The following is a 26560-nucleotide window of genomic DNA, read 5'->3' as shown; positions in this document are numbered from 1 at the left end:
TGAAATTTACAAGCTCTGTTTAAATCGACTTCCTTATATCTGAACTCAGTCTTCCTCTTGTTCCATCCAGCACTTGATCCTCAGTTTATTCAGTTTTATCCCACGTGGGCCTCTGAATAAAACAAGCACATCTGGTTCACCCAAGTGTAATCCTTGGCACACAGTAAATACTCAGACAGAACCTCGTCCCTCAACTCCTTTGGCTCCTGGACAGCCACAGGCACCGAAGTCCAACCTAAGTCCCAAAAGAGGCCTGTTTGGTCACCTTGGCCACCAAGATGAAGGAATTTGATGAATGGGAAGTTTAGATATTATAACACTAACAGTAATAAAATATGAATAAGAAAATGTGACCACCTGCAACATCAGCTAATTTTAGGTAAAAACTGCTTCCCTGTTTTTTGTTCTACAGCTGACACTTTTTATGCCAACGAAGCACTTCCTTTGGGTAAGTGCTGGATTTGAGATGTGTGTCTTTGATCCTCCTCATTTCACATTTACATTTTTAGCTCAATCTAGATCACTTAAAAACCAGTGAAGAGCAACCCACCATGTCTTTGAGATGATTTTAACATCCTGTCAACTAGCGCCCAGTTTTATCTTCTCAGAGCTCATCTCTGCATAGCTTCCTTACCATCAATGCTTTTAAAGTCCAAAAGATAGCTTCTATTGTCAACCAGGTAAAGTTGTAAGCTCATTTTCACATAATTGCCAGTCACTGGATTTTTCCTTCTTACACGAAGATGGTATGCATTCACTACCTAAAATGGGAAATCTTCTTTAAGGAAAAATGTTAAAAACAACAAACTACAAAATATCTTCCTATTTTTATTGCAAAGAATATGAAAACAAATGACTGACAGAGGTGGAGCAGAGAAGAAATTCTTCAATGACCTTTTTATAAAAAAAAAAAAAAAACCTACAGCACCTGGTATTCCCTAGGTGGTCTCCCATCCACATACTAACCAGGACCCACCCTGCTTGGCTTCTAAGATCAGACAAGATCAGGCAGATTGGGCGTGTTCAGGGTGGCATGGCCATAGACTTGAATGATCTTTTTTTTAATATTACATGGTAGGTGAGTATTTATTCAATCCCCGCCAATAGTACTGAGTATAGCAATTACAATTTAAAGGGAACTCAGAGATTATATGGCATTTAGCCATCATTCTAGACATGCCTTACTCTAAAACACCAATAATAATTTTGGTTGCCCAGCCTCAACTTGAATATTTTACTTATGAATATGGAGTAGAAAGTATCAAGGGCAACTAACATGTTAATAGTTTGCATCAGGCGCTGTAACAGGTATTGTCACAAAATTTAAGTATCACAATAATCCTGGGAGAAAGGTATTATCTGCCTGTTGAAGAAAAGAAAATTGCAGCTCAGATAAAGAAGATCCTGGGTTTGCAAAACATCCATCAAATTAGTTCCAAAATTTTTTCTGCAAGGAATTTTAAAGATATTAACAATTCTTTTTTAACTAAAATCAAACTGCAACAGAAAACTGTGGTTTAAATGGTTTCAAAGAAAAATTTTATTTATATATTTCATGTACAAATAATGAAATGAAAATGACTGATTTATTCAAACATGTCAAGTGAACATTTACATGGTATGTTTGAGTGTTTTTCTTCTACCTTTAAAAATACATTCACAATCCTCAAGAAAGGAACAAGAGTTATAGGGATTACGGAAATGAAAAAATGCTCCCCCCACCCCCGATATATACACAAATAAAATTAAAATAAATTGGAGCACTAATAAAAAAGTAAAATGTGGGGTTGAGCAAGAAAAAGACACCATAACTAAGGATTAAAAGCACCAGCCAAATAAGGGAGATTTTTCTCAACTTAGAGAAAATATCTGTTGAACGAACAAAATATAGCCTGATGGTATAATTTGTATTGACCATTAGCTGATACAGCTATAGGCAAAAAGCAAAAAAAAAAAACAAAAAACAAAAAAAAAACCTTCCGTAAAAGAGAGATAAAAGTAAAAACATGTATCTTTGAAGACACACGACTTTTTATTACTATAATGAATGCTGAAACGGGTGACTTCAAGTTGATTACCTTTTGTTTCTCTGCCAAAAATGCTAGTTTGTGATTCAAAAATATGTAGGTCCTCAACATATACACTTTTTTTCTTACAGATAAGTGTTTTGCATGCATGTGGTATATTATTGCAAAGAATGAGGTTTATCAGCCAGAAGCATCAAGACCACTTAATTTACAACTAAATCAAAAACAACTTTTTTATTGACCTCAGTACTCAACTCAGCAGCTCACAGCAGCTTACTACGCACAACAAATGGCTTCTACAAATCATCTCAATATACAATTTCCTACCTTCCATTCAAAATCCAGCTGCTTCATAGCTCGGTAAACTTCAGCCATAATGTCATATGGTTTGCTTTGACTTCGGATCCCAAGATGCCACTTGGCTTTTTTTACAGCTAAAGATTTGGGCTTGGTTGTATTCAGTGCATCCAATGGACATCTTGCTTTCGGGCTGTCTGCTATAAGAGGTGGCATCCTTTCTGGATGAGGTTTCAGGCCTGGGGGAATATGCATGGCACTATCATCCATAAAAGAACCAGTTGGGGGACTAGAGGCGAGGTAGAACTCACTGGCTTGGTTCATTATTCTCCGATTGTCAATGATAAGATGATAAGCCACTGCAAGCTGGTCTTGAGGGTCACCGCTATATAAACTGTTCATTACTTCTGATTCTGTACACTCAAATTTTTCACACACTTCTTTCACAGCCTCATCATCAATGACGTTAGCATCATAGGAGGGGTCTTCAGGAAATAAGTAACTGGGCAAATCTTGTTTAAACCATTCATGCTCTCTAGGAAAAATACCACAATACACTATTGTAAGAACATGCTTTGGCAACTCCCAAATAATTGAGACATGAGGCAATACAACATAACGGAATCAGAAAGACCTGCTCTAGTGACTTACTAGCTGTGTGACCCTGGGTAAGTTAATTAACCTTTACCCTTGAGCAACTGTGGTTATTCAGACTTGAATATCTGGCTGACATTTTCTCAAAATTCAACAAAACGAGGCTGTCACTTAAGAGGAAACAATTAGAAGTATTTGATGCCAATAATAAAATCCAAGGTTTCAAGTAAAATTTTAGAATTATGTGTAATTTTATCTGTCTCCATGAGCTTGACAGCTTCCCAATACTTAAAGACTTTTCTGAGAATGTTGTAATGATGATGATAATGAGTATGATTTTGATATTATATAATGAAATGTGCCACCATTTGGAAAATCTAACTTGAAAACTCAATATTTTCCAAATGAGCAATGCATGATATTGCAGAATTATACATGGGTAAAAGATCCGCTAAAATGCAAAACAGACCAGTGAATTTTAATACAAATAAACTACAATAGTTATTGATATATTTCATATTTGATAATGCAACTAACATATTAAGCTTTGGTTTAATATCAAGAAAAATATCCACAGCTATCTAAAAGGCTATTAAACTGTTCCTCTCCATTCCAACCCCCTATATGAGTGAGGTCAGATTTTATCTATAGACTTCAACTCATACAACACATTGCAACAGTGAATCAAGAAGTACATATGAGAACCTGCTGTCTTTGATTAAGCCAAACATTAATAAGATTTGAAAATGTAAAATAATGCTTTTTGTTTTTTAAAATAAGGTTATTTTTCATATAAGATGTTATTTAGATGTTATCATGTATAGGCTGATTATTTTTAAGTGAATTAAATATTTTGTAAATTTCTGTTTTTTAATTTCTAATATAATAAATATTGATAGATATGCCTGCATTAAAAATAAAACAAAACAAAATACACTACACTTTGGAGACCTCAACTTTAAGAGTATAAAGGGGTGCTAAATCAAAAAGTTTGAGAACCGGTCTGCTAAATCTTATTTTCTCACACTTCTGGGCCTTTGAACATGACGTTACTATTGTCACCATAAAATATCCCACGCCCTGTCATTTAACTGTACTATTCCTCCAAGACTGCATAAGCATTACCACATGGGAGAAAGAGGTACCCCCAAAGCTTAAATTCAAATCAATATACATTTTGCCTGGATGCCTGCTATTGACTGATTAATTCATTTATGAATATTTACTAAGGACACTCTATGCCAAAAAGACACACTCCTTCACCTCATAAAAGAGATTTATATCCTAGCTGGATAAAGATTAAACAAATACTCACAAAAATAAATATACAATTACAAATATACAAACATGAAAATCTTGTGATAAAGATTCTGAGTGGAAAAACAGGGTAAAATGAGAGTATATAATTCAGAATGGGAGATGATTAGGGAAGCAATTCTGAGTAATATTTAAGCAGATACCACGATAATTAGAAGCTAAGAGTTGAGGAACAGGTACCCAGCAAAAGAAACAATATATGCAAAGACTCTAAGTCAAAAAAGAGCTTTGCCATGTTCAAGGAACTGAACTCAAGCCACTTTCATGAAAGCTTAATGAGTTATGAGTTGGAGTGGCAAAAGATATCAGACATTTTTGACAACTGCTACACTATAAAAAAGTTTCTGGGATTGGAACCTATGGTTAATAAAAATCACTGAAAGATTTTAGAGATGGATGGCATGATCTAATTTGCACTCTGTAAAGATTTTTCTGGTTGTGATAAACTAAATTGAAAAGATAAAAAAATGATGATGATGATGGTGATGACGCTAGTGCAACAGTCCAAGTGAGAACTGATGGTGTGCCAGGCCTTGAGGATATACAAAGATGAAACCTCTACAGCTTCTAGTAGATCTTTCTATTACAATACTCCCACTTTTTTTTTTTTATATTGATTTATTCTTAACCTTTCTTACTATACTGGGAGCTCCTTGAAATAGGAACCGAGTCTTATTTAGCTGTATTCCAGTACCCTGTAAATGCTCAGTAAGTGTAGAATAAATAAATTATGACTAGACACATTAAGTATGAAGACAAAAATAAATTGATGTGTTTATCTGCTATATCATGATAATAACAAGCATTTATTAAGTGTTCCATAATAAAAAAGACTATTAATTTTTTCAAAAGAAATAATAGAAAAGAAATTATGTTACACGTGTAACATTTTTAAAAATCAATGGCAAACAGGGAAGTAAGCACTTTTGAGTGATCTCCCCAAACTTCCTCTTCCATAAAAGCAATGAGATGACACACACAAAAATTGTCAAAATTGATTTTTTCAGAACTGTGGAAATTAACTAAAAGCTGAAGCTCAGTAAGAACAGAAAGATTTGTGATATTTTAAGTTGCTCTATATCCATCTTCCTTTCCCCATGTCTAGATAGCCTGGAAAACCAAGAACCTCACAGTCATGATAGCCCGGGAAGCCAGCAGCGTAGCAACCACTGGGGGAAAGATGGGGAGGACAGGTTCAGTGTTCCCCAAAAGTCCTATTCCAGAGAATTGTTATTATTTGACGTGTCTAGCAATTCCCTGGAAACCTCTACAAGCAGAGCCTTGTCTTCATCTCACCTCAGAGCTCCCTCACTGCAAACAACCTTCTCCCCAGGACAACTGTCAAAAACAATCAATGGCAACTGTCTAACATCTCAGCTCTCCAAAGCGTCAATAAGAGTTGGTGCAAGCAAGAAGCTGATCAAAAAACTTCAAAGAAAAAGGGAGTAAGAGTTCCATAGGAGTCCTTGAAAATACTCTAATATATTCCTGGGACTCAAGAAGGCCATACACATATGAAGTGCTGTATGTGAAAGGCCCTAATTTCTCATCACTGACTGACTTGGAGGCTCTGTGCTAGCAAGAAATGAAGACCAAGGCAGATCTATGGACTTCTTAGAGCACTGAAGACATATCCCAACATGTACAGAGTCCCTCAGCAAAGACTGGGAGACTAATTAGATCAAGGCATTTAAAGAAACCTCTAATAATTAGCTGACCATTAAGCTAACCAGGCAGAGACTTCAGTGGCTACCCGCGGCAAAGAATACAGACTTTATGGAATTAGTTCAGCAAAACCACTAAACGAACAAGAGCAACAACATATGATTGTAAATTCTAGGTATATACCCAAGAGAAATGAAAACATATGACCATAAAAAAATTTGTACATGAACGTTCATAGCAACATTATCCCTAAGAGCCAAAAAGTGAAAACAACTCAAATATCTACTAACTGATGAATGAACAAAATGTAGTAAATCCATTCAATGGAATATTTTTTAAGCAAAAAAAGAAATGAAGTACTAATACATGCTATGCCATGAGAGAGCCTTGAAAACATTATGCTAAGTAAAAGAAGCCAGACTCAAAAAGCCACATGCGGTATAATTCCACTTACATGATATGCCCAGGATAGGCAAATCCAGAAATACAGAAAGTGGTTGCCAGGAACTGGGAAGAGGGGGAAATGAGGAATGACTACCAATGGGTGAGAGTTTCTTTTGGGGATGATGAAAATATTCTGGGCTGAAACAGTGGTAACGACTAAAACTTTGTAAACATACTAAAAACCACTAAGTTATACACTTTAAAAGGACATATTTATGGTATGTAAATTATGTCAATAAAATGAATACATATTTAAAAAACAATCAATAGGGAAATAATCTAAATTTTGATTTCTAATTCATTAAATGCAAGACCATAATTGTTTACAATGAGAAAAGTGCCGATTAAAAAGCCATACTTTCAGCTTTTGATTTTCAGGAGTCAGTTTCTGAATTAACTCTACCAAGGTAAGCAGTAACCAGGATGTTTATGAAGGTTCACGTGAGACATGATCAAGTCATTTCATAAGGATTACTATATAGCCACCAGAAAGTATGTCCTTCATCACTATTACCTGATACCTAATTTTGATATGTGATTTAAGACTAAATGACTGATAAAGACTCCTAATCAAATTTTAGAACTTCCCAATATGTCCAAATTTCTTTAAGTGAAACTATAAGAAGTTATCATTTAAAAATAATATTAATAACTAACATTATGAGCTGGCTATCGTTCTAATAGCTTTAATTATGTTAAGTTGAATATTTGCAGTTCCTACGGAAATAGTAAATTCACATGATTCAACTTAAGACTATACCTCCCAACAAATCTACTACGTATGATGTAACTAAAGCAAAAAAGAAAGTATATGCTGATAGCTAGTAAGCAGAAGAATCAGGATTCGTACTTAGACAGTTAATTTCAGACCTTTCGCTTTTAACCATAACAATATTAATAGTAATACTAAGCTTAAGGCACTTAGGAAAATACAAAAATGTGATTTTAATGAAGACAACGTCTCTCTTGTCTACTACTATATTCCTAGCATCTAGCATAGGACCTTGCACAGAGTAGATGCTAAATATTTGTTGAATAAAAGCAAACTGATTAAATGAACGAGTAGGTATTGAGATACATTTTATGACCACCAATGGTTTACTACCTGTAAGAAAAAATAAGATCTGTACAGAAATAACTATTAGACAATGTGGTAACATAAGAGAAACACAAAATAAGGTAAAATGGAGAAAGGATAGATATCATAGAACTGATACAGCAATTTGAAGCAGTGGAAAGAGTAGTTTTGAATTCAGGCAATTTCTGAGTTGAGCTCCACTTCTGACTCTTATTAGCTTCGTAATTTTCAACACACACAGATTTATTCAACACTTAATTCATTTTGAATACTCAGTGCTTGGCATATATTAACACTTGGTCCCTAATTTAAAGGAACTTAAAATTTAATAGGGGCAAATAGATACGTAAGTGAATCATAATATAATCTAAGCTTTAGTTTCATGGTTTGTAAAATGAGATTAATAATAGCTACTTACTGAGAGTCAATGCAATAAAATATGTCAAGTATCTGGCAAAATACCTGTTATATAATAATTGTTCAATAATTAGTGATTTTTTCCCTGTTGAACTGTATTTTATTGAATAAAGAATTCTCAAATATTAAAAAAACTGTTTGGATTTTAAAAAATGGTGAAAACTACTAACTGAAGTTATTATATTAAGTACAAAAATGACTGTCACTATTTTATACCACCTACGTATGTATAAATTAACTTAGCATAGTAAACTTTTATTTACATTTTTCTTCTATAGCCTGTACATACACAAACACCTATTTTAAATAACAGAATCAATATTTTTCTAAATGTATGGGCTGACAGATACAAGTACATATCAGCATATCTAGTTTTCTTTCTAAGGAAAAGCCAATTAAATAAACTATGTATTCTAAAGAATTGTGAACACAAAAGGTGTTTTTTTTTTTTTTTTTTGCTAAGTTCATTTCCATAACTAAATCTGGTGCTAATTTACAATTTTACATTTTTATGCATGAAGCCTGGAACACTGAAGAAATAGTACAGGAATGCAAAAAGAATCAGTCCTTTCTTGCAAGAGATCAATAACAATCACGTAAACAACTACCTCAGCCATCATTTAAATATTACAAGAGTCACAGGTCTCTAAATAGTCGTTCTGGCTTGTGAAGAGGAGGAGGAGGATTCTGGAAAGATGTCAAAAGAATGTGTTTGTAAGCAAATACCCAATGAAATGTTAGGTAAGAACAACAACAACAAAAACCCTCTAAGAAACACGACTTGATAAGTAAAAAGTAGAAAGCAATTAAGTATCCTGACTTGTGTGTGCTTCATAAAGGTCACATTCACAGTAGCACCAGCAACTATACTTTCCAAAGTTTCTCACATAACAAGAAATCCTTCACAGCAAACCCACTAGTAGCTATTTTTGGATTCAAAAATCTTAACAAGTCTTTTATTCTTTATTTCATCAACCTTATGTAAAATACATAAATCTCACCCTGTCTTTCTATTTGAATTTTATTCAAATACTTTCTGGGCATATATTATATTCTTAGGCCTTCTAGCACTACACATAAAAAGATCAGTAAGACATTCTCACTACCCTTATTTAGTTACAATTTAATGGAAAGAAAGACACCTATTTCTCAGTGAAAAACTAAAAGCATGAAGTAAATGTGGAAATCACAGAAGTGGAAGCAACTAACATTGCCTAGAGAAATTAGAAGTGATTTCACAAGGAAGGTGATATGTGAGGAGGATTTTAAAGGATGAATGGAAATCTGTCAGGTCAAATAGGGCAGCAGAGGCAAATGGAATAATATAAACGGAGATATGAAGACATAAAATATATTTGAGGAACAAGGAAAAATTCAATGCAGCTGAAGCGCTGGTATAAGGGACATGGTAGTGAGTGCAGGAAATGAGACTTCAGAAGTAAGTACAGCCTTTCTATCGAGGACCTTGTATGCTTTGCTACCTAAGCTAAAAATCTGGGAAACAATTTGAAATATTTAAAAGATGAGTGACATGATCAGGTTTGTGTAATAAGAAAAGTAAAATTTGCATAAAACATTTAATTGGTGATACTATTACTAATACTAGAATATGAACATAGCAGTAACAAAAAAAATATCCACCTTATGTCTTTGATAGTTGCTCGTTTCAGGGGGTCGACCTGCAGCATATGCATCAGGAGAGTGGCAACAGAACGATTCAGATACTCTGGGATGTAAAAAACACCCCCTCGGATCTTCTTAAATAATGTAGGTACATGCTCATCATCAAATGGGAGGGTGCCACAAAGAAGAGCATATAAAATAACACCGCAGCTCCAGATATCAACTTCAGGACCTGCATACAATCTAAGAAAAAAGATAACAACACAAACCTGAAATGCAAGTGTCACTTCCTCTCATTTACACGACCCCTAATTCTACATATACGTAGTGTGGACTTGGTATATAACGCTTTCCTAGGTCTTTAATGAAGTCCATGGCCACTCCCCAAGCCTCAGTGGCTATTCCCCATAGAGAATAATTAATCGGTCTAATCAAATACTATTCAAATTTTCCAAGAGAAAATGGTATTTTTGGAGGGCACAAACTCATTTCACGGAACTTATTAATTTAAAAATATAAAATTTTCTATGGTTGATTTTTGATAGAAACATCAAAGTAGATGACCATTAACTTGAAGAAAAAAGAATACTATATAGTATATAGGCTAAATCTTCTTACCATGAAACAATCACAAGAAAGAAAATGCACATATAATTTCAGCCCTGGCACACCTACTTTAAAGAATAGTTGAAACAGTAAAGTGCCTAACTAGTCCTGTGGCAATCTCTTTGACGGTATTTATCCTGTATCACATTATCCTGAGTACCTACTACTTTCGTTCTAATAACTTGGTAGCTCATGGGACTAAGATTAGCTTTGCTCTAGAAAACCTGTATTTAGAAGGCCAGTCTTTTTTCTTTCATCTACCTACAGTATTAAAATTCCCCTAATAGCACATTATCAAACTCAAACCTGAGTCTGAGGTAACAAAGTAAATCTCTACAATTCCAATTAAAAGAATATATTACATTTCAATAAAATTGCTGTTCATCATTTATACTGTTGGCTGTATTGTCCAAACTCCTAAATCTGCTCCTACGATAATACCTTTTCTATTTTTTCTCTCATAGAATTCTCTTAATTTTTAAAATCAGACATGGGTCACTGAAGAAGACTGGCATTTATCACTGCAATATGTGTAAACATTCTAAAAATGTACAAATGAATAATCTATGTGAGTAATTACACAATCTCCACTTGTGCAGTTTAATTCTTCAAAACTCGCTCTTCGAAAAAACAAAAACTTGAATACTTTATAAAAGAATAAAGTTTTATTAAAGGCTCATGTTTGATATGTAAATAATGATACTAGCTTAAATTTAGTAAATGTTTATCTGCACTTTTCTAAAATAAAAAAAAATAAAGATTTATTTCAGTCATTTTTTAAGGAGCACCTCTAGTACATTCATAACAAAATCTAAATTAAATGTTTAAAAATTTCTTTAATATAACTATTATCTCTTCAACAATGAAAAAATTAAAGGGACAATTGTTTCTACTGTCTTAAAAATCTTTATCTTCCAAAGAGAATATATTATAATGAAATGTTATCAATGAGAAAAATATTACAAAAAGCTCACTCTTTACTGATATATAATTACCTGCCTGAGATTACTTCAGGTGCAGCATAATTTGGAGATCCACAACTAGTTCGTAGAAATTCACCATCTGACATCATATTAGATAATCCTGAAAAAAAGTGTAAAGTTTAGCTGGTGCTAGATGTTTTTTAAAATAGATACACGCAAACAAACAGGACAAACAGAGACTCATGGACAGGGACAGTAGTCTAGTGGTTACCAGAGGGTAGAGGGGAATGGAGTAAGGGGAGGTAGATGGGGTAAAAATGTGGTGACAGAAAGAAATCTGACTATGGGCGGTGATCACATAACCATGTGTGTGTGTTGAATTGTACACCTGAAACAATGGATTTCGTTAACCAATGTCACCATAATAAAAATAAGTAAATTTTTTAAAAAGTAGATATAAATACATAAAGAGAAATGTCAACTCTTTAATATGCCATAAGTCATATTTTTAGTTGTTAAAAAAAGCAGTGGAAAACATATGTTAGACTAGAAAGAGACCATTTCAGAGAGCTGTTAGACTATGACGAAAAAGCTAAAATGTATCACACATGATTGGAATTAAAGTCCTTTTCTAAATAAAAATGTTGATTCACTTCAAAAATATGAGTTATTCTAAATTACATGAATTTTTTCAAACATAACGCATCAACATATTATTTACCTGCTTCTACAGTTGAAAGAATAAAATAGAGACTATTACTTTTTATGCTGTTTCCAAAGCCTTTCTAAAGAATCTCTAAGTAGAAATTAGACGGCCTAAAATTTATAAAGGTTTTGTTCCAAACGTTTTTAATTTGGAAAGCTTTAATTCAACAGAAAAAATAATTGACTGAACCAAAACTCTAGTTAAACTATAGTATTAAATGAGTTTTGTGATTTAGAGCAGTGGTTCCCAACCTTTTGGCACTAGGGACTGGTGCTCCTATGAGAATCTAATGCCTGATGATATGAGGCAGAGCTGGGGAGAGGCTGCAAATACAGATGAAGCTTCACTAGCTCGCCTGCTGCTCACCTCCTGCTGTGCCTGGGGGTTGGGACCCCCGATTTAGAGAAGGAAGAAAAATAGGGAAGCTTGTTTCCTGGTTTTAGATCAAAGACAAAGTACTGACAGAAATTTTAAATAAGCAATGCTGAACTCTGGCACCCTTCTCTCTCTCTTTCTATCATCTCTCTCACTTCCTAATCTTTTTCCTGAACACCCTACTATGGCATCCTTTTCCAGGTACATTTACTTGAGAAAGTGATCTATAAAATTATATTATATCTTTTCTTTTATCCCTGACAAAAAACTCCTATCAAGTTGTTACATGTTACTCTGAGATCCACTGACGCTGCACCGATCAATTCAGAAGAACTATAAAGCTCCAAATCTGCATGCAAATTTTCATGTACCTCTCTCGTTTGGGTGCATTCATCAAAGAAAGTGCTCATATTTTCATTAAATTTTTGAAGGAGTTTGTGGTCTCCACATAAAAAGTTACATTTCGTTTCCTTAGGAAGAAACGCAGATTGAATGGCTTTACCTTGATGTTAGCCGTCTAAATTCTCTAGAAGTATCTACACTACTTTTTTAAAGTGTGTTGAAATAAACAGAACAAGGTAGTGTGGAGACTGTGCAACAAGGCCATTTTCATGGTACAGGATTTACAATGTTGGAATTGAAGTTTAGTTCTTTAAGGGCTGTTACCGACACACTTTAAAAGGCAGTTAGTACGTTTCTGAACAACCTTGGAGTTACATACCAAAATCAGCAATCTTGGCATTCATGTGTGCATCCAACAGGACATTTTCAGGTTTCAGGTCTCGATGAACAACCATATGCCTGTGACAGTAATCCACAGCAGACAGGATCTGCTGAAAGAGCCTCCTGGCTTCCATCTCTTCAACCTATCGAGTGTAAAAGAAGGTGCACTAAGAATATTCAGGACATCTACATAGCAAGAGTTTCAGTTTCATCATCAGCCTAAATATAATTGAATAAGCTAATTAGGATTGTGTTAGAAGTCTTAAGAAATCAGACAAACCAAAAACTTGCATTAAAGGTTAACACGTCAGTCAACAAGTTTTTCTTGCTATTAGGCAATAATATTTAACTTTCAATTAATATTACTAAATGTGCCCAAGTTTGGGGGAATCAGCAAGAAAAATAATCTAAAATAGAACTTATGTGAAAGTGCTAAGAAAGGAAATAACTGCAGCTTCCACATGATGTTATGGACCACATTTTGCATTTTGAAAAGCACAGCATCATGTTACCAATTAAATGGAACATATTTCTTGAGATCAGTATTTCAAAAGGTGTTCTTTTTAAGAAGGAAAATATGTCTAATAATCTATATGTTTAGTTGAGCATTATTTCAGAAGCAACCCCGACTTTGAAAATATCTTTGTGGTTTGCTATTTCCCACTACCTTCTTTTTTAGGTTAGGGGTTTATTGTACAAGATATAGTATATTACTCACCCGTCCATGTTTACAGATGTAGTCAAATAATTCACCACCAGACACATATTCCATTACCATAAAAAAATCTGTTGGAGTACTGATCACCTGGTATCTTTTTTGTAAATATAAACAAAACGTTAATAAAAAAATGTTACTTTAACCAAAATAAACCTCATATATCTATTCCTGCTACAATTTTATATTTCAGTGTTTTATATTATTTTAAGGTGGCAATAAATTATGTAATTTATCAAAATAATCAGAGAACTATAAACATGGAGCTTTACAAAATTAAACTACTTTCAAAGGCTTATGGACTTCCTTCCAAATTCTCCCTGCCATGTTTACAAAATCTTTGAAATCCTTCATTCTTTAACAACCAAGTAAAGTAATAAATTTTTCCATTTAAACAAAAATTTGTTTCAGTCTGTAGCTATTTAACCATAAGTAAAAAGTATTCTTAGAAAGGTTAAATGATACCACAAGAATATAATCAACAAAATCCAGAAGTGGACAAATGATCCTTCAACAAATAAATTTCAAGAAAAAAAGAAAAGGGGAATCTATAAATTAAGAGTAACTCAAGAGTCATATTACCAATTATACTGTACAGACTTATTTTGATTCTGATTCAAACAACTTTAGAAAACCTTTTATGAAATAAGAAAGTTTGAATACTGATTGGACAGTTAATATTAATTTTTTAGGTGTTATACAGAACTATGCTTAAGTTATTAAAATTTTTTAAAAAGTATCCCAGAGTAGACTGAAGAGTTTACAAATTAAAAACATAATATTTGGGATTTGCTTCAAAATAATTTACGGTGGGAAAAAGAGGAAGCAGATAAAGCAATACACTGACAATTGTTGAAGCTGAATGATAGATACATGAGGCTTCATCACTTTACTTTGTAAAACTTTGTAATTACTTTGTAAAAACTTTGTATTACTTTGTAATACATAAAAAATTTTCCATAATAAAAAATTAATTAGATCTATGCGTGTGTAAATTTATTATTTGTTTCTAGATGAGCCCATTAAAAAATAACAAAGAACCTTAGCTCTATTTGACAAAATAAAAAACTACAACTTACCCCCATACATACAATTTTACAAAAGCGAAAACTTTAAAACAAAAATATAACGATGTTTTAACTGAAGGTTGCATTTAATACCTATATCAACGAACAATTGTCCTACTTTTTCAAAGAGGTTTGTTTATAAAGTACTACCTATAATTTGGTTGATCATGAGAACCTCTAATTTACACTGATTTACTACTTAGGGCCACTAAGTATAGCTATATAATTGTTGTGTGGCTTAAAGGTACCCAGTGGAAGGCCCAGATGCCACCCTTTAAGCAGTACACCTTAACATAGGATGTGCCAGAAGGAGGGGAACCTTTTGGTAATTAGTCCACACAGATGCGGCATCTTTTATTAATCTGCACAAAGTAAAGTCTGTGCTAGACGGTGATTCTGATTACTATCCACTATTAAAGGGGAGGGGGAAATGGCCAGGAAGTTGATAAGTACACACTATAAATTTTAAGAGGATACATCATGTATAAACACTTGAAAAAAGTAAAATATTAAAGCTATAGTACTGAAAATGATTACAGATTTTCAGAACAAATACTTCTAATATTAATCTTTAGTCTTTGGGGTGAAAAAGGACAAGGAATCCCACTTTATATAAAATAAACTAGTATAAATGAGGAATAAAATTGAGAGTACTTCAAATGAGCTGTGGAAAGGGAATTTTACTTAGAGCACTAAAAGAAATAGGTCTATAAAAACCATCCTAACAGGCACCAAACTCGAATAAAATGAATAGTGTAGAGCAGGAGCACTTACTATGTCACCTCGTTGTAGGCTAATCTGATTTATTAACAGAATTCTCAACCACTTGTCTGCTCTACACATCTTTAGGGCATAAGAGAAAAGAAGGGATGAAATTCTAATATATTTAGCTGCTGATTTCTCCGAGTATATCACAGGTCTTCAATAGATATTGTTGAATTGAGCTATTTCATGAAACCTCAAATTCTACAGCAGCCACTGTCCACACCAAAGGCCAATCTAGAGCAATGAAAACCATAGCTAACATTACTGAGCACTTACTGTGTGTCGGACACCAAGCTATTGAATACTCACACTTGATATTTGAGTAGCCACTTCTATTGCATTTGGTGAGATCAATAGCTCCTCCCTGTACTTGTGTAACCTATCCAGGAAGACACTGAACAAGTAATCTTTTCAAAACACAAATCTGTTCCTCAGTAGATTCCTAATTAGAAATCTTTGGGGCTTTCCCATTGCCCCTAGGTCCTGTGTTAATAAGGCCCCTGCCCATCTCTGTAGTTTTGTGTCACCTTTGATTCCTACCACTACAGTACACTATTTCTTTCATTTATTAGTCATGCTGCATTTCCTCCTGCCGCAACTCCTTTGTATAAGTTATTTCTGTTAAACGGTATCCTATACTATCACCTGTATGCCACCCTTTAACTTGTTACTCGTCATCTTTTAGATCTCAGCTTAAAGATCACTCCCTAAATCCAGATCAAGTCCTTTCTGCTCTCACAGAAGCACTGCCCTTCACTTCAGAGTATGTATCTCAGTTTATAATTATACGTTATAATGATTAATGAGTATGCACCTAGAGAAGTATCTATAACAAAGTAGGTATTTAAATAAATATGTAAAATAGCACCTTTAAATAATGTGAGCAGCTTAGAGTCAAAACCAGAATAATCTGAGACTGAAAAATTACAGCAAAATTACAACAAAACCTTAAGAAATAAAATTTTAATTAACCAGAATGAGGTAGAAATAAAGGGAAACATGATTTTTAGAAGGAAAAAGTCTTAAGAAAAAGGTGAATTTAGTGAAAAAGGCAAATTTTAGGATATGTTAAGCCTGGCCAGAGTAAACCAAATCTTTTGTGCTCTCTAAAATGATTACACTGAAGCGTTACAAGAAATTCAGTCATGAATCATGCACACATTTCATCATTATTTTCTTAATATTACAGAAAAGTAAACTAATGTCCTTTAGAACACTTTTCTAAAACAGTATTTCTAATTAAGCAAAAACAAAACAAAACCCTAAGCATTCCCCAGTTTGGGCAGATTATGTGCATTTTTAAGGCAATATCCATTTAGATAGCATATAACATTCATGAAAGAAGAAATCTTTCTAAAGCTAGACAAATAATCAACATTCATAAGTATCCCTTTTTGATGGTTATGTCTATCAAGATTTAAAAATATTATTTATATAGCTATATAGACAGAATATTTTTTTTTAATTAGAACTCAGTTATAAAGAAATAATCATGATCCTTGGTTCACAGCGCTAATCTTCATTGGTCCATCAATAGTCTTTTATTATTATTTTTAATAATATAAGTACTTATAAACTCATGCTCAAACAAAAAGCCACAACTCTGACAATACCTTCCATCTAACCATATACTAGTCGCCCTTACCAACCCACTGCTTCTCCTCACGCAAGGTAGCCATCATCTTGAATCCCCTGTTCATCCTTCCTTGCTTTCTCTTTTATACAATTTGATTTATGCATGGACATATTTGTGTGTATGTCTATCCCCCGTATTTATGTAAAGTACATATTCATATGTGTATTTCTATTTTAATTGTTCTTAGCTTTTAAAAAGGGTATCATTCCATATGTAATATTTGGGGACTTGTATTATTGAGATTCATACACATTGTTGTGTTTCCCTATAGTTATTCAATTTGACCATTGTATAATACTCTATCATATTTATTCTTCTGCTCTCCTGTTAATGGAGAAGCTATTTATTCATCCAACCTACCACTAAAAGATATTTAGATTGTTTCTACAATTTTACTATTCTAAATTGTGCTGCTGTGAACATTCCTGTACACGGTAAGATTTTCTCTTTGATATACACCTGTGCGTGGAGTTGCTGAATCACAGTTAAATAACTTCCCATCTTACTCAGAGTAAAAGCAAAAATCCTTACATTGGCCTAGAATAGCGTATACAATCTGGCTCCCTTTCATGTCTCTGAAATCATCTCTTACTCTAATTCCCCCTAGATCACTCTGTTCCATTGAGCTCTGGCCTCTGGGAATTTCCACCTCAGAGCCTTTATTTGCTGTTCCCCCTACCTGTTATTTTCCTCCTCCGGATTATCTACATGGCATATTCCCTCACCTCTAGACCGTCTAATATACAACATAATTTGCTAATAGAGGTTTATTGCCTATCTCCTCACTCCTCCCAACCCCAAAAACACACGACTATAAGCTCCATAATAGCAGAGATTGTGTTGACATTTTTTTGTTTGATGATATATCCCAATGCCTAAATGGTGCCATTTGTTGAATGTATGGATCAATAAACTAACTTTCTGGCCTTATTTTCCTCCATTTCTTTATACATACTCTGTGTATCAGACAAACCAGACTGTGTGTGTTCCCAATACGCCACAATCCTTACACTTTCATTTTTTTGCTCTTGCTTATCAAGGACCTTGTTTAAATGTCACCTCTTTATACATGCTACAACTAATTACCTAACACCTACTATGGTGCTAGGTGCTAGGGAGATAAAGATGTTATTTGACATCTCCATTGGAATGTCTAAAGGGATTCTTAACATAGTTGAAACAGTACCTTTAATGTTCATAACCCAATGTGATTCTCCTCCACTCTTCTTAGCTCAGGAAATGGCATTAGTAACACCACTTAGTCACCCAGGTCAAAACCCAAAATCTCAGTTGCTCGGGGAAAAATTTTTAGAAAGAATTCCTTACTCCTTTTTCTCAGCAATTCTTTAGTTCTACTTCCAAAATATATATATATATATTGAATCCATCAATTTTTCTCCATCTATACCAGTGCTGTTGAATAAAACTTTCTGCAATGACAGAAATGTTTTACATTTTCTCTGTCCCATACGATAGCCACTAGTTACATGTGGCTATTAAGCATTTGAAATGCGGCTATTATGAGAACTAAATTTTTAATTTTAGTTAATTTAAATTTATGTCACATGTGGCTAGTAATTACTTATTGGATAGCACAAATCTAGACTATTACTTTAATTAAAGCCTCCATAATCTCTCAGCTGGCCTATAACAATAGGTCTTTCTGGTCTTTCTGATTCTACATCTGTCTCCTTACTCATTCTACACCATGTCATTCCTCCAACTCTCTGAAAGATTTTCATTTAGAACAAAATCCAAACCTCCTAGCAAGGTCTTCAAGACTATGACAACTGGTCCATTTCTACTCTACAATCTCATGAACTACCTCTCTTCTCCTCGCTCCACTCCCAACATTACAAAAATTTTTTCCTACAACACCTGAAATTTGTTTCACCCCTCTGGGGTTGCTGTTCCCCTTGCTTTGAGAACACTATACCCCGATCTTCAAATAGCCGGATCTTTATCATCCTTTAGGTCTTAGCTCAAACCTCATCTCCTCAGTGAGGCCTTCCCCAGAATCTAATCTAAATTAGCACTTCCTCTCTTCCTAGTCACAGAGGCTTTGACAGCACCATGTTTCATTCTCCTCTTAGCACTTATCACAGCCTAAAATCATCTTATTAATTTGTTTACTTACTATCTAGATCTGCTGGATACCGCTAACACATAAACTCCAGAAGAGCAGAGACTTTGTCTGTCTTTCACCATTGAATCCCAAGTACCTCAAACAGTACCCATTAGAGTGTAACTACTCAATAAAAATTCATTAAAAAAAAAAAGAAAATAGTTCCTGACCTTAAAGAATCCAGTCTTACGGAAAATATTAATTAGAAAATGAACAGTTATGACATAATGTCAATGCCTTTGGAAAAGTTGAATGCTAGGTGCTATGGAAGCAGAGAGGATGAAACCTAACCCAGTCTTAAGGAATAAAGTAGGGTTTTCTAGAGATAATTGTTTTTAAAAGCTGAGACCTAAATGACAAGTTAGAACTGGAAGCCTAGGGAAAGGGAGATGTGGGTAAAGTTTTCCAAGCACAGGTAATAGTTGAAGCACAATAAGCAAGAGAATATGGTAAGCAGAGAGAGATGGATGGATCCAGGGGACACACTTAGGAAAAAGAGTTACAAACCTGAATGATTAATTATATGTAAGAGGTGACAAAAAGATATTAAGGATGATGCCTAAGTTTTAGGCTTAGAAAATTACATGAATGCTATTTTCATTTAAAAAAAAAAGGGGGGGAGGGTAATAAGGGAGTTAAGTTTGGGAGAGAACGGAAAGTTCAGTTTAGTTTCAGATGGCTGTAACTTCAGAATGGAATCATCCAATAAACCGACTAATAAATGTGTTTAGAATTCAGAAAAAATAATGGCCCAGAAACAGAGATTTGGAACTCTTTAGCGCAGAAGTGACATATAACACCAAAAAAGGTTTACTAAGAAGATTACAATAGATCAGAATACTAAAATACATCAGTATTTAATGGCAAGGCAAATAGGGATGCCCATGAAAGAAAGTCTTAAGAAGAGGCAAGAACTAAAAAAAAAAAAAAAAAAAAAAAAAAAAAAACCAGAAGACTGTAATGTCACAGAAACCTAAAGACTACAACAGTTCGAGGTGGTGATGAACAATGTTAAAAAGCTGTCCCCTGGATGAATAAGATAAAAACTAAAAAAAAAAAAGGCATACAGGCACAAAGCATCTCTGCCAAATTAGGTATTGATCTTTTGAACAATTAAAGAGTGTTTCCCTAAGAACTAGGGGGAAAGAAAAACAAGGACAAAGATTAATTGAATAAATTCTCGTTCATGGGAAAGTTTGGAGTTTCCTTTCAATCTTGCTTACTACTCATAATTTTCTCCCAGTGGGGTTCCCCCCCCCCCCAATTTGAGTTAATAGAGAATTGTGCAATAAATAGCCTTCTTTCTTGGTATTTAGTTTTTAAACTTTCTTGCTAATTCCACAGGCCCATTCTGTAACAAGGAAACTATTCTTGGCAGCTAGTCCAAGCCTGCACAAAACAAACAAAACCACTAAAAGGATCAGGTCTCTCTCCTTGTTTAAATCACTAACACTAACAGGGGCTATGTCAATAAGCTTGTTCTTAAGTAAGAGTACATGGGTGCTTTTTTTAAAATTTATTTTGATCAACAATTAAAGAGGCAATGTAGCTGAATGGATTAAGCTCAGGGCTGGAAGCCAGAAGCTTGAAAGATCAAATTTTCCTCTGCCAATTACTTTCTGACTAACCCTGCTAACATTCTATAACTCCTTCAACAAACAAAATAGCAAATAATTAAATAATTCTAAACCAGAATGAGATAATTAGTCAAGCCAAAATTAAACAATTATAAATAATTATAGAAATTGAGAAAAGAAAACACTGGTAGACATGACATCAAAAATAAATCCTCATGACAACTGCAACTTCTGACAAAATCTGATTTCTGTTTGTAAGAATAGCCCAGGAGCTAGGAACCATACCCTAAATGTGCAAAATTCCCTTGGGTCTTTCAGGGTTGGCATTCTAAGTGATGAAGCCAAAGAATAAGGAAAATACATAGAGATCACTCTCTTCCCCACTCTCACTTCGGCAGGTTATACTTTTAGTCTGGCTTCCCAGCTTTCTCTTCTTTATAGGAAGTCACCATTCAGTAAGAAAGAGCAAAGATACTTAGCTTAGAAGTCACTCAATAACTAGAATAGTCATTACTAACATGGAGTCACAATCAGACATGAACTATTTCAGATAACTGAAAACTATTCGAAATCATGAAAAAGGACTGCAATCAGCTTGTAGGTTGCCAATTCCTGCTTTGGGCAAATAATGTAGATCAAACACTAGGCATTATACCAGTGCAAACACACTTAATCCTCAAATAACACTATGAGGTATCCCCATTTTAAAGTTAAGGAAATAAATAATAGGAGAAGTGAATCTCTAAGTTCACAAGTGTATTCTGATATTTAGGATAATCTTAAAAATCCTGTATATTCATATTCTGGATCGTCTAGAATATAGGTCCTAGATGACAATCTTATAATCAAGGACTACCATGCAATTTCAGGGGCCTCATTTCTTGTTTATGTTTATGATCAAGTGAATTTCAAGTGAAGATCAAATGACACTATAGCTTACTGTTAGAATGAAGTTTTCACACTCATGGTTGAGAGCTGAGTCATCACAGGTGACCCAATAGTACGCCAAACCCAAAAAAAGCCTTCTCTGGACAGTCAGTGACATAGTCAGGCTGTTAGTGAGATGCACTGAACGGGTGCCATCAATGAACACATCAATTTGTAATAGTTCACTAGCAATACATATAGCAAGTGATAGTAAAGACTGCATGCGTGTTCCATGTTCCAGCAATTACAGGATCAGCCAGTCATTTAAGACTTTCAAGAATGCTATTGTACTAGTTTCCTATTGCTGCCATATTTCGAACCTAGTTGCTTAAAACAACAAAAATGTATTTTCTCACTGGGCTAAAATCAAGGTGTCAGCAGGGCTGCACTGCCTTCTGGAGCCTCAAGGGGAAAATTCATTTCTTTGTATTTTCCAGCTTTTAGAGACCACCTACATTCCTTGGTTCACATGGCCCTTCCTTCACCTACCTTAAAGTTAGCAAAAGTCAGGCGAGTCCTTCTCACATCTTATCACTCTGACCTTGCTTCTATCCTGAAATCTCTTTCACTGACTTTTTGACTCCCAAGGACCATGGTGATTACATTGGGCAAACCCAGATAACTGAGGAAGTTCTATTTTTAAGATCAGCTGATTAGCAACTGTAAATCCATCTATAACCTTAATTCTCCCTTGCCACATAACGTAACATAGTCACAGGGTCTGGGGACTAGGACATCTTGGGGAGGGGGGCATTGTTCACCCACCGCAGCTATTATGCTAGCCTTGTCATGAGGTATAGAAAGGGTTATCTGTGTGTCCTCACTAACAACGACATCCAAAGGCTGCTCACTAACAAGGTTTAGGCTAAATACAATTTCTGATTATAATGAACTAACAAACAAAGACTCAAAGATATTAACACTGCTTTTTTTTTTAGAGGATACTTATATATTTTTTAGAGTATACTTACAGGCTTTCTCTGCAACGATATTATTTGAATCAAAATATATAGTATTGGACTTTCTTCTACTAGTTCTACTATTAAACTAACAGTGAATTTGCTTTTGCAAAACACCACTATTTTTCACTTTATACTATAGATACTACTTTGAATTTCATTTACTTGTCTTATTTGTATCTAGACTGTCATCTTATTTTGGTTTCGTAACTGTGCCCAAGCTATATGCACATAGAGTTTATACTCAGTCCTTTGTTTCCGTGTACTTAAGTAACAGCACAGTCACATGCTGTTTAACACAAGGATATATTCTGAGAATGTCATTAGGCAATTTCGGCCTTATGTGAACATCTAAGAGTGAACTTAAAACAAACCTAGATGGCATAGCCTACAACACACCTAGGCTATATGGTATAGCCTATTGCTCCTAGGCTACAAACCTATAATAGCATGTTCCTGCATTGAATACAGTAGGCAATTATAACACAGTGATAACTAGCTGTGTATCTAAACATAGCGAAGGTATAGTAAAAATATGATATAAAAGGTTTTTTTCAAATGGTACACCGATATAGGATACTTAACATGAATGGAACCCGCAGGACTGGAAGATGCTCTGGGTGCATCGGTAAGTGAGTGGTGAATGAAAATGAAGTTCTAGCACATTACAGTCACTACTGAAGACTTTATAAACACTGTCCTGCAGGCCCTGCCCTTGCCCCCTTCTGAAAGGGTCAAAAATAGAACATCGAAGCTGTCAATGCTGCTCCAATGAACAGGAATGTGGGACAAACTGACTGGAAATATCAAAAGGAAAAACTTCATGGGGTAAAGCATAGGTCACCGTAATAGTGACTGTTGAAAGGGATTGAAAGGTAGCTTGGGTATCAGTAGGAATAAGAAACCAAGATCAAGAGAGAAAAGAGCATAGGGGATTGTCATGGCAATATGGTTTGGGCTATTGCATGATGGAACAATGGTCAAAATAAGAAACTTTATGGTATTCATAAAAATAAAAGTAAAGACAGAGAGAGAGTTTAACATGGAGAGCGTACAGAACTGAGGATTTAATATTTTGAGTCTGGAGATTTGTTTTTGGTTTCACTGAGCCTATCTAGCACAAAGGGCTCGCTTTGGCACTGGATTGATGGAATAAAACTTATCTTTTACATTGTTACAACCTGAACATACTTCCAAAGTACAGGGACAGGCTGGTTCCACACTGCCTACCACTGAAAGCTATTACTGAAGTGGCAGTGGCACTTAATACTTATTAAGGCAGCTCCTTGCACAACAGAGGTCCCCAACCCCTGGGCAGTGGACCAGTACCAGTCCTGGCCTGTTAGAAACTGGGCCGCACAGCAGGAGGTGAGTGATGGGCAAGCAAAAGAAGCTTCATCTGTATTTGCAGCTGCTCCCCAGCGTCAGCATCACCGCCTCAGCTCCACTGCAGAGCATCAGGCATTAAATTCTCATAGGACCACTTGGTGCCAAAAAGGCTAGGGACCACTGCTGTACAGGATCTTGGGTCCTCGACAAAATAATTTATAGCAAAATACTGTGAAGGCCATCAGGCTATAGCTGGGAAGGATGTAGCACCCTCTGAATATGTCTCACTGGGGAGACAGGTCTGTGGCTGACTGATTTGGGTATAATCAGTACACTCAAAATTGAGGTGCTGTGACTTAGAGGGAATTTATTGCCAAGCCCACAAAACTGCTCCTATCAGAAAAAATATATATTCATCCTGAATCACACATATCTTTCCATTTCTTATAAGAAATTCAGCTCCCTTATAGTCTTATGAAACCAACGTTGTACATGTGATCCATCATTGACCAAAATGTCATGCAATGCATAACTGTACGTTAAGTCAAAGTAGGTATCCACAAACTAATTTTTCCTTTAAAATGAATTTATATAACTCCCAGTTTTGAGAAAGACTAGAGGACTGGAGTAGATATTAACAGCACAGGATTTGTAGCGAGATATGAACTCAACTACCAGCTCTGAAACTTACTAGCTATTTGAACTTGGACAAGCTACTAATATTTAGATATGTGATTTCCTTATCTATAAAATGAGGATAATAATACCTACCTTATAGACTTATCATGAGGATGAAGTGAAATTGTATATGCAAAATGTTCAATATAGTTTCTAATCATTATCAGGTACTCATTAAGATTAATATTTACTTAATAAAACTCTAACCAAGCTTTAAGATAAAAAAAAGAGATAATTTTCAGTGTTTGGCTCAAAAAAATTAAACTGCAATGTCAATTGATTTAAAGGAATACTACTGCATACTTAATGTCTCAATTTTTTATGGGTCTAGCTGATTTTAAATTAACTTCCAATTTTATTAATTAGCCTATTTATTAATCTCTAATATTTACTTATTTTTTAAGTTTATAATTTGTCTTATCCCTCCCAAAATCCATTTGCCTTCCTAGGAGTTTTACTATCAGTAATTAAAGTAACAGTTGCAGTTCTGTAAGTAATATGGTGGATAATCTTCAATAGTTACTGTCTACCTTTTCCAAAAAGAAAATACCCATATTGATATGTTAATGAAAATTGAGTAGAAAAAATTTCAAAATGAATCTAGAAATATCAAAGTCCTAAATGAACTTCAAAATGAATACTAGATATAAGAGTCACCTTTTAAGGCTGCACTCCTCAATTTCAAAACAATTAACTTTTAATGCTAAAAGTATGCAAAGAAGGACTGACAGAGGTTAAACAAATTAACACTTGTTGAATATAAATATGAAAAAGAATATTTTTTACAAGGTTAACTAAATATAAATAATTATTTATAAATTCACAAATATTTCAAGACAGTTCTCCTTTGTATTATTGGGTACAAAAATACTTACAGTTTGATAATATGAGGGTGACGAAAGAGTTTTAGATTTTGAATTTCCCGTTTTATTTTTCCAACAACGTCTAAACTGCGAATCTTCTGTCTATTTAAGATTTTAACTGCCACTTTATGGCCTGTCAACTGATGTTCTCCAACTAAAGAGAAAAGATAAAAAAACTGCTGTCATAGCAACATAATCATTTATTCATGCTTCTTTACAGTATAATCCCCAAATTTTTTTTACTTATATATACCACTTTTATATCATTTATTGCATAACTTGTTTGATAACTGAAGTTATCTCTTTTCACATCTGTCTCTTCTACTAGAATATGCACTCCTTGAGGGCAGAAACTGTATCTTAGTTTCCTCTATAACCTCAGCACCTAGCACAGAAATGTTCATTACTATTACAATATAAAATTCACATGTAGCCCTTTTTAGGCCTTTTCCATAAAGCCTCCCCCTGTCAGAAAAAATTCAATATTTGTTCTCCCCCCCCCCCATTTAATGGATTCTCTACTCCTTCCAACTCTCACAGTATGTTTATAAAGCTCATGTGTCATTTATCATTTTTAAGTTATTATATTTGTGGTTTTAATAAGTCATATAACATAAACTATTAGTTCATACTGTAAGTATGAACTAATGAATACAGTAAGTATTCATCTGAACCTCCCAAAAAGTACATAGCACAGTGATTTGTATACACTAGAAGCCAAATATACATGTTAAATGAAACAACAGTCTTTCCCCTTTCATATAACACATTAATAGTACCCACACTACTAGTGATATGCTTAAGTACTGCTCAGATTAAAAAAACCCTCAATTGGGAAACAAAAGTTTTAGCCCCCATCTCCTATTTCCCTCAATTGCTATTCTAAGCTTTTGCCAGTCTCCTCACAACACCTATTCAACCCTTAACCCTTTTAGCAGACTAATTCCCCTTCCATTTCTTTGGTAACAATGCAGTCATTAGGAATGATTTCCTATGTCTTAAACGCTTAGGTATAACCCCACCCTGCTTTTCTCCAGTCAGAGATGTTTTGGCTCTCCTCCTATTCAAAGCCAGTTTGATCAACTTGTGCCCTGAACCCACCTTTTCTACACTCTTATAGTTGG

The 26560-nt window shown here is 34.4% G+C and overlaps 1 protein-coding gene across 3 annotated transcripts in view; it reads right to left on the bottom strand.

Annotated features, from left to right (window-relative positions):
* PRKAA2 (protein kinase AMP-activated catalytic subunit alpha 2) overlaps positions 1-26560 on the bottom strand; it is a 56657-nt gene that overhangs the window by 8151 nt on the left and 21946 nt on the right. For all 3 annotated transcript variants that reach the window (XM_036234446.1, XM_036234453.1, XM_036234449.1), the window contains exons 2-8: positions 25449-25590; positions 13514-13607; positions 12794-12938; positions 11064-11151; positions 9481-9705; positions 2355-2859; positions 635-761 (exon numbers count right to left, since the gene is read on the bottom strand). In XM_036234446.1, the coding sequence (XP_036090339.1) occupies positions 635-761; positions 2355-2859; positions 9481-9705; positions 11064-11151; positions 12794-12938; positions 13514-13607; positions 25449-25590 (1326 nt within the window). The remainder of the gene's footprint in view (positions 1-634; positions 762-2354; positions 2860-9480; positions 9706-11063; positions 11152-12793; positions 12939-13513; positions 13608-25448; positions 25591-26560) is intronic.

This window comes from Rousettus aegyptiacus, unplaced genomic scaffold (assembly GCF_014176215.1).
Source record: "Rousettus aegyptiacus isolate mRouAeg1 unplaced genomic scaffold, mRouAeg1.p scaffold_m13_p_1, whole genome shotgun sequence".
NCBI classification, from domain to species: Eukaryota; Metazoa; Chordata; class Mammalia; order Chiroptera; family Pteropodidae; genus Rousettus; species Rousettus aegyptiacus.
This window is presented reverse-complemented; position numbering and strand designations above follow the sequence as displayed.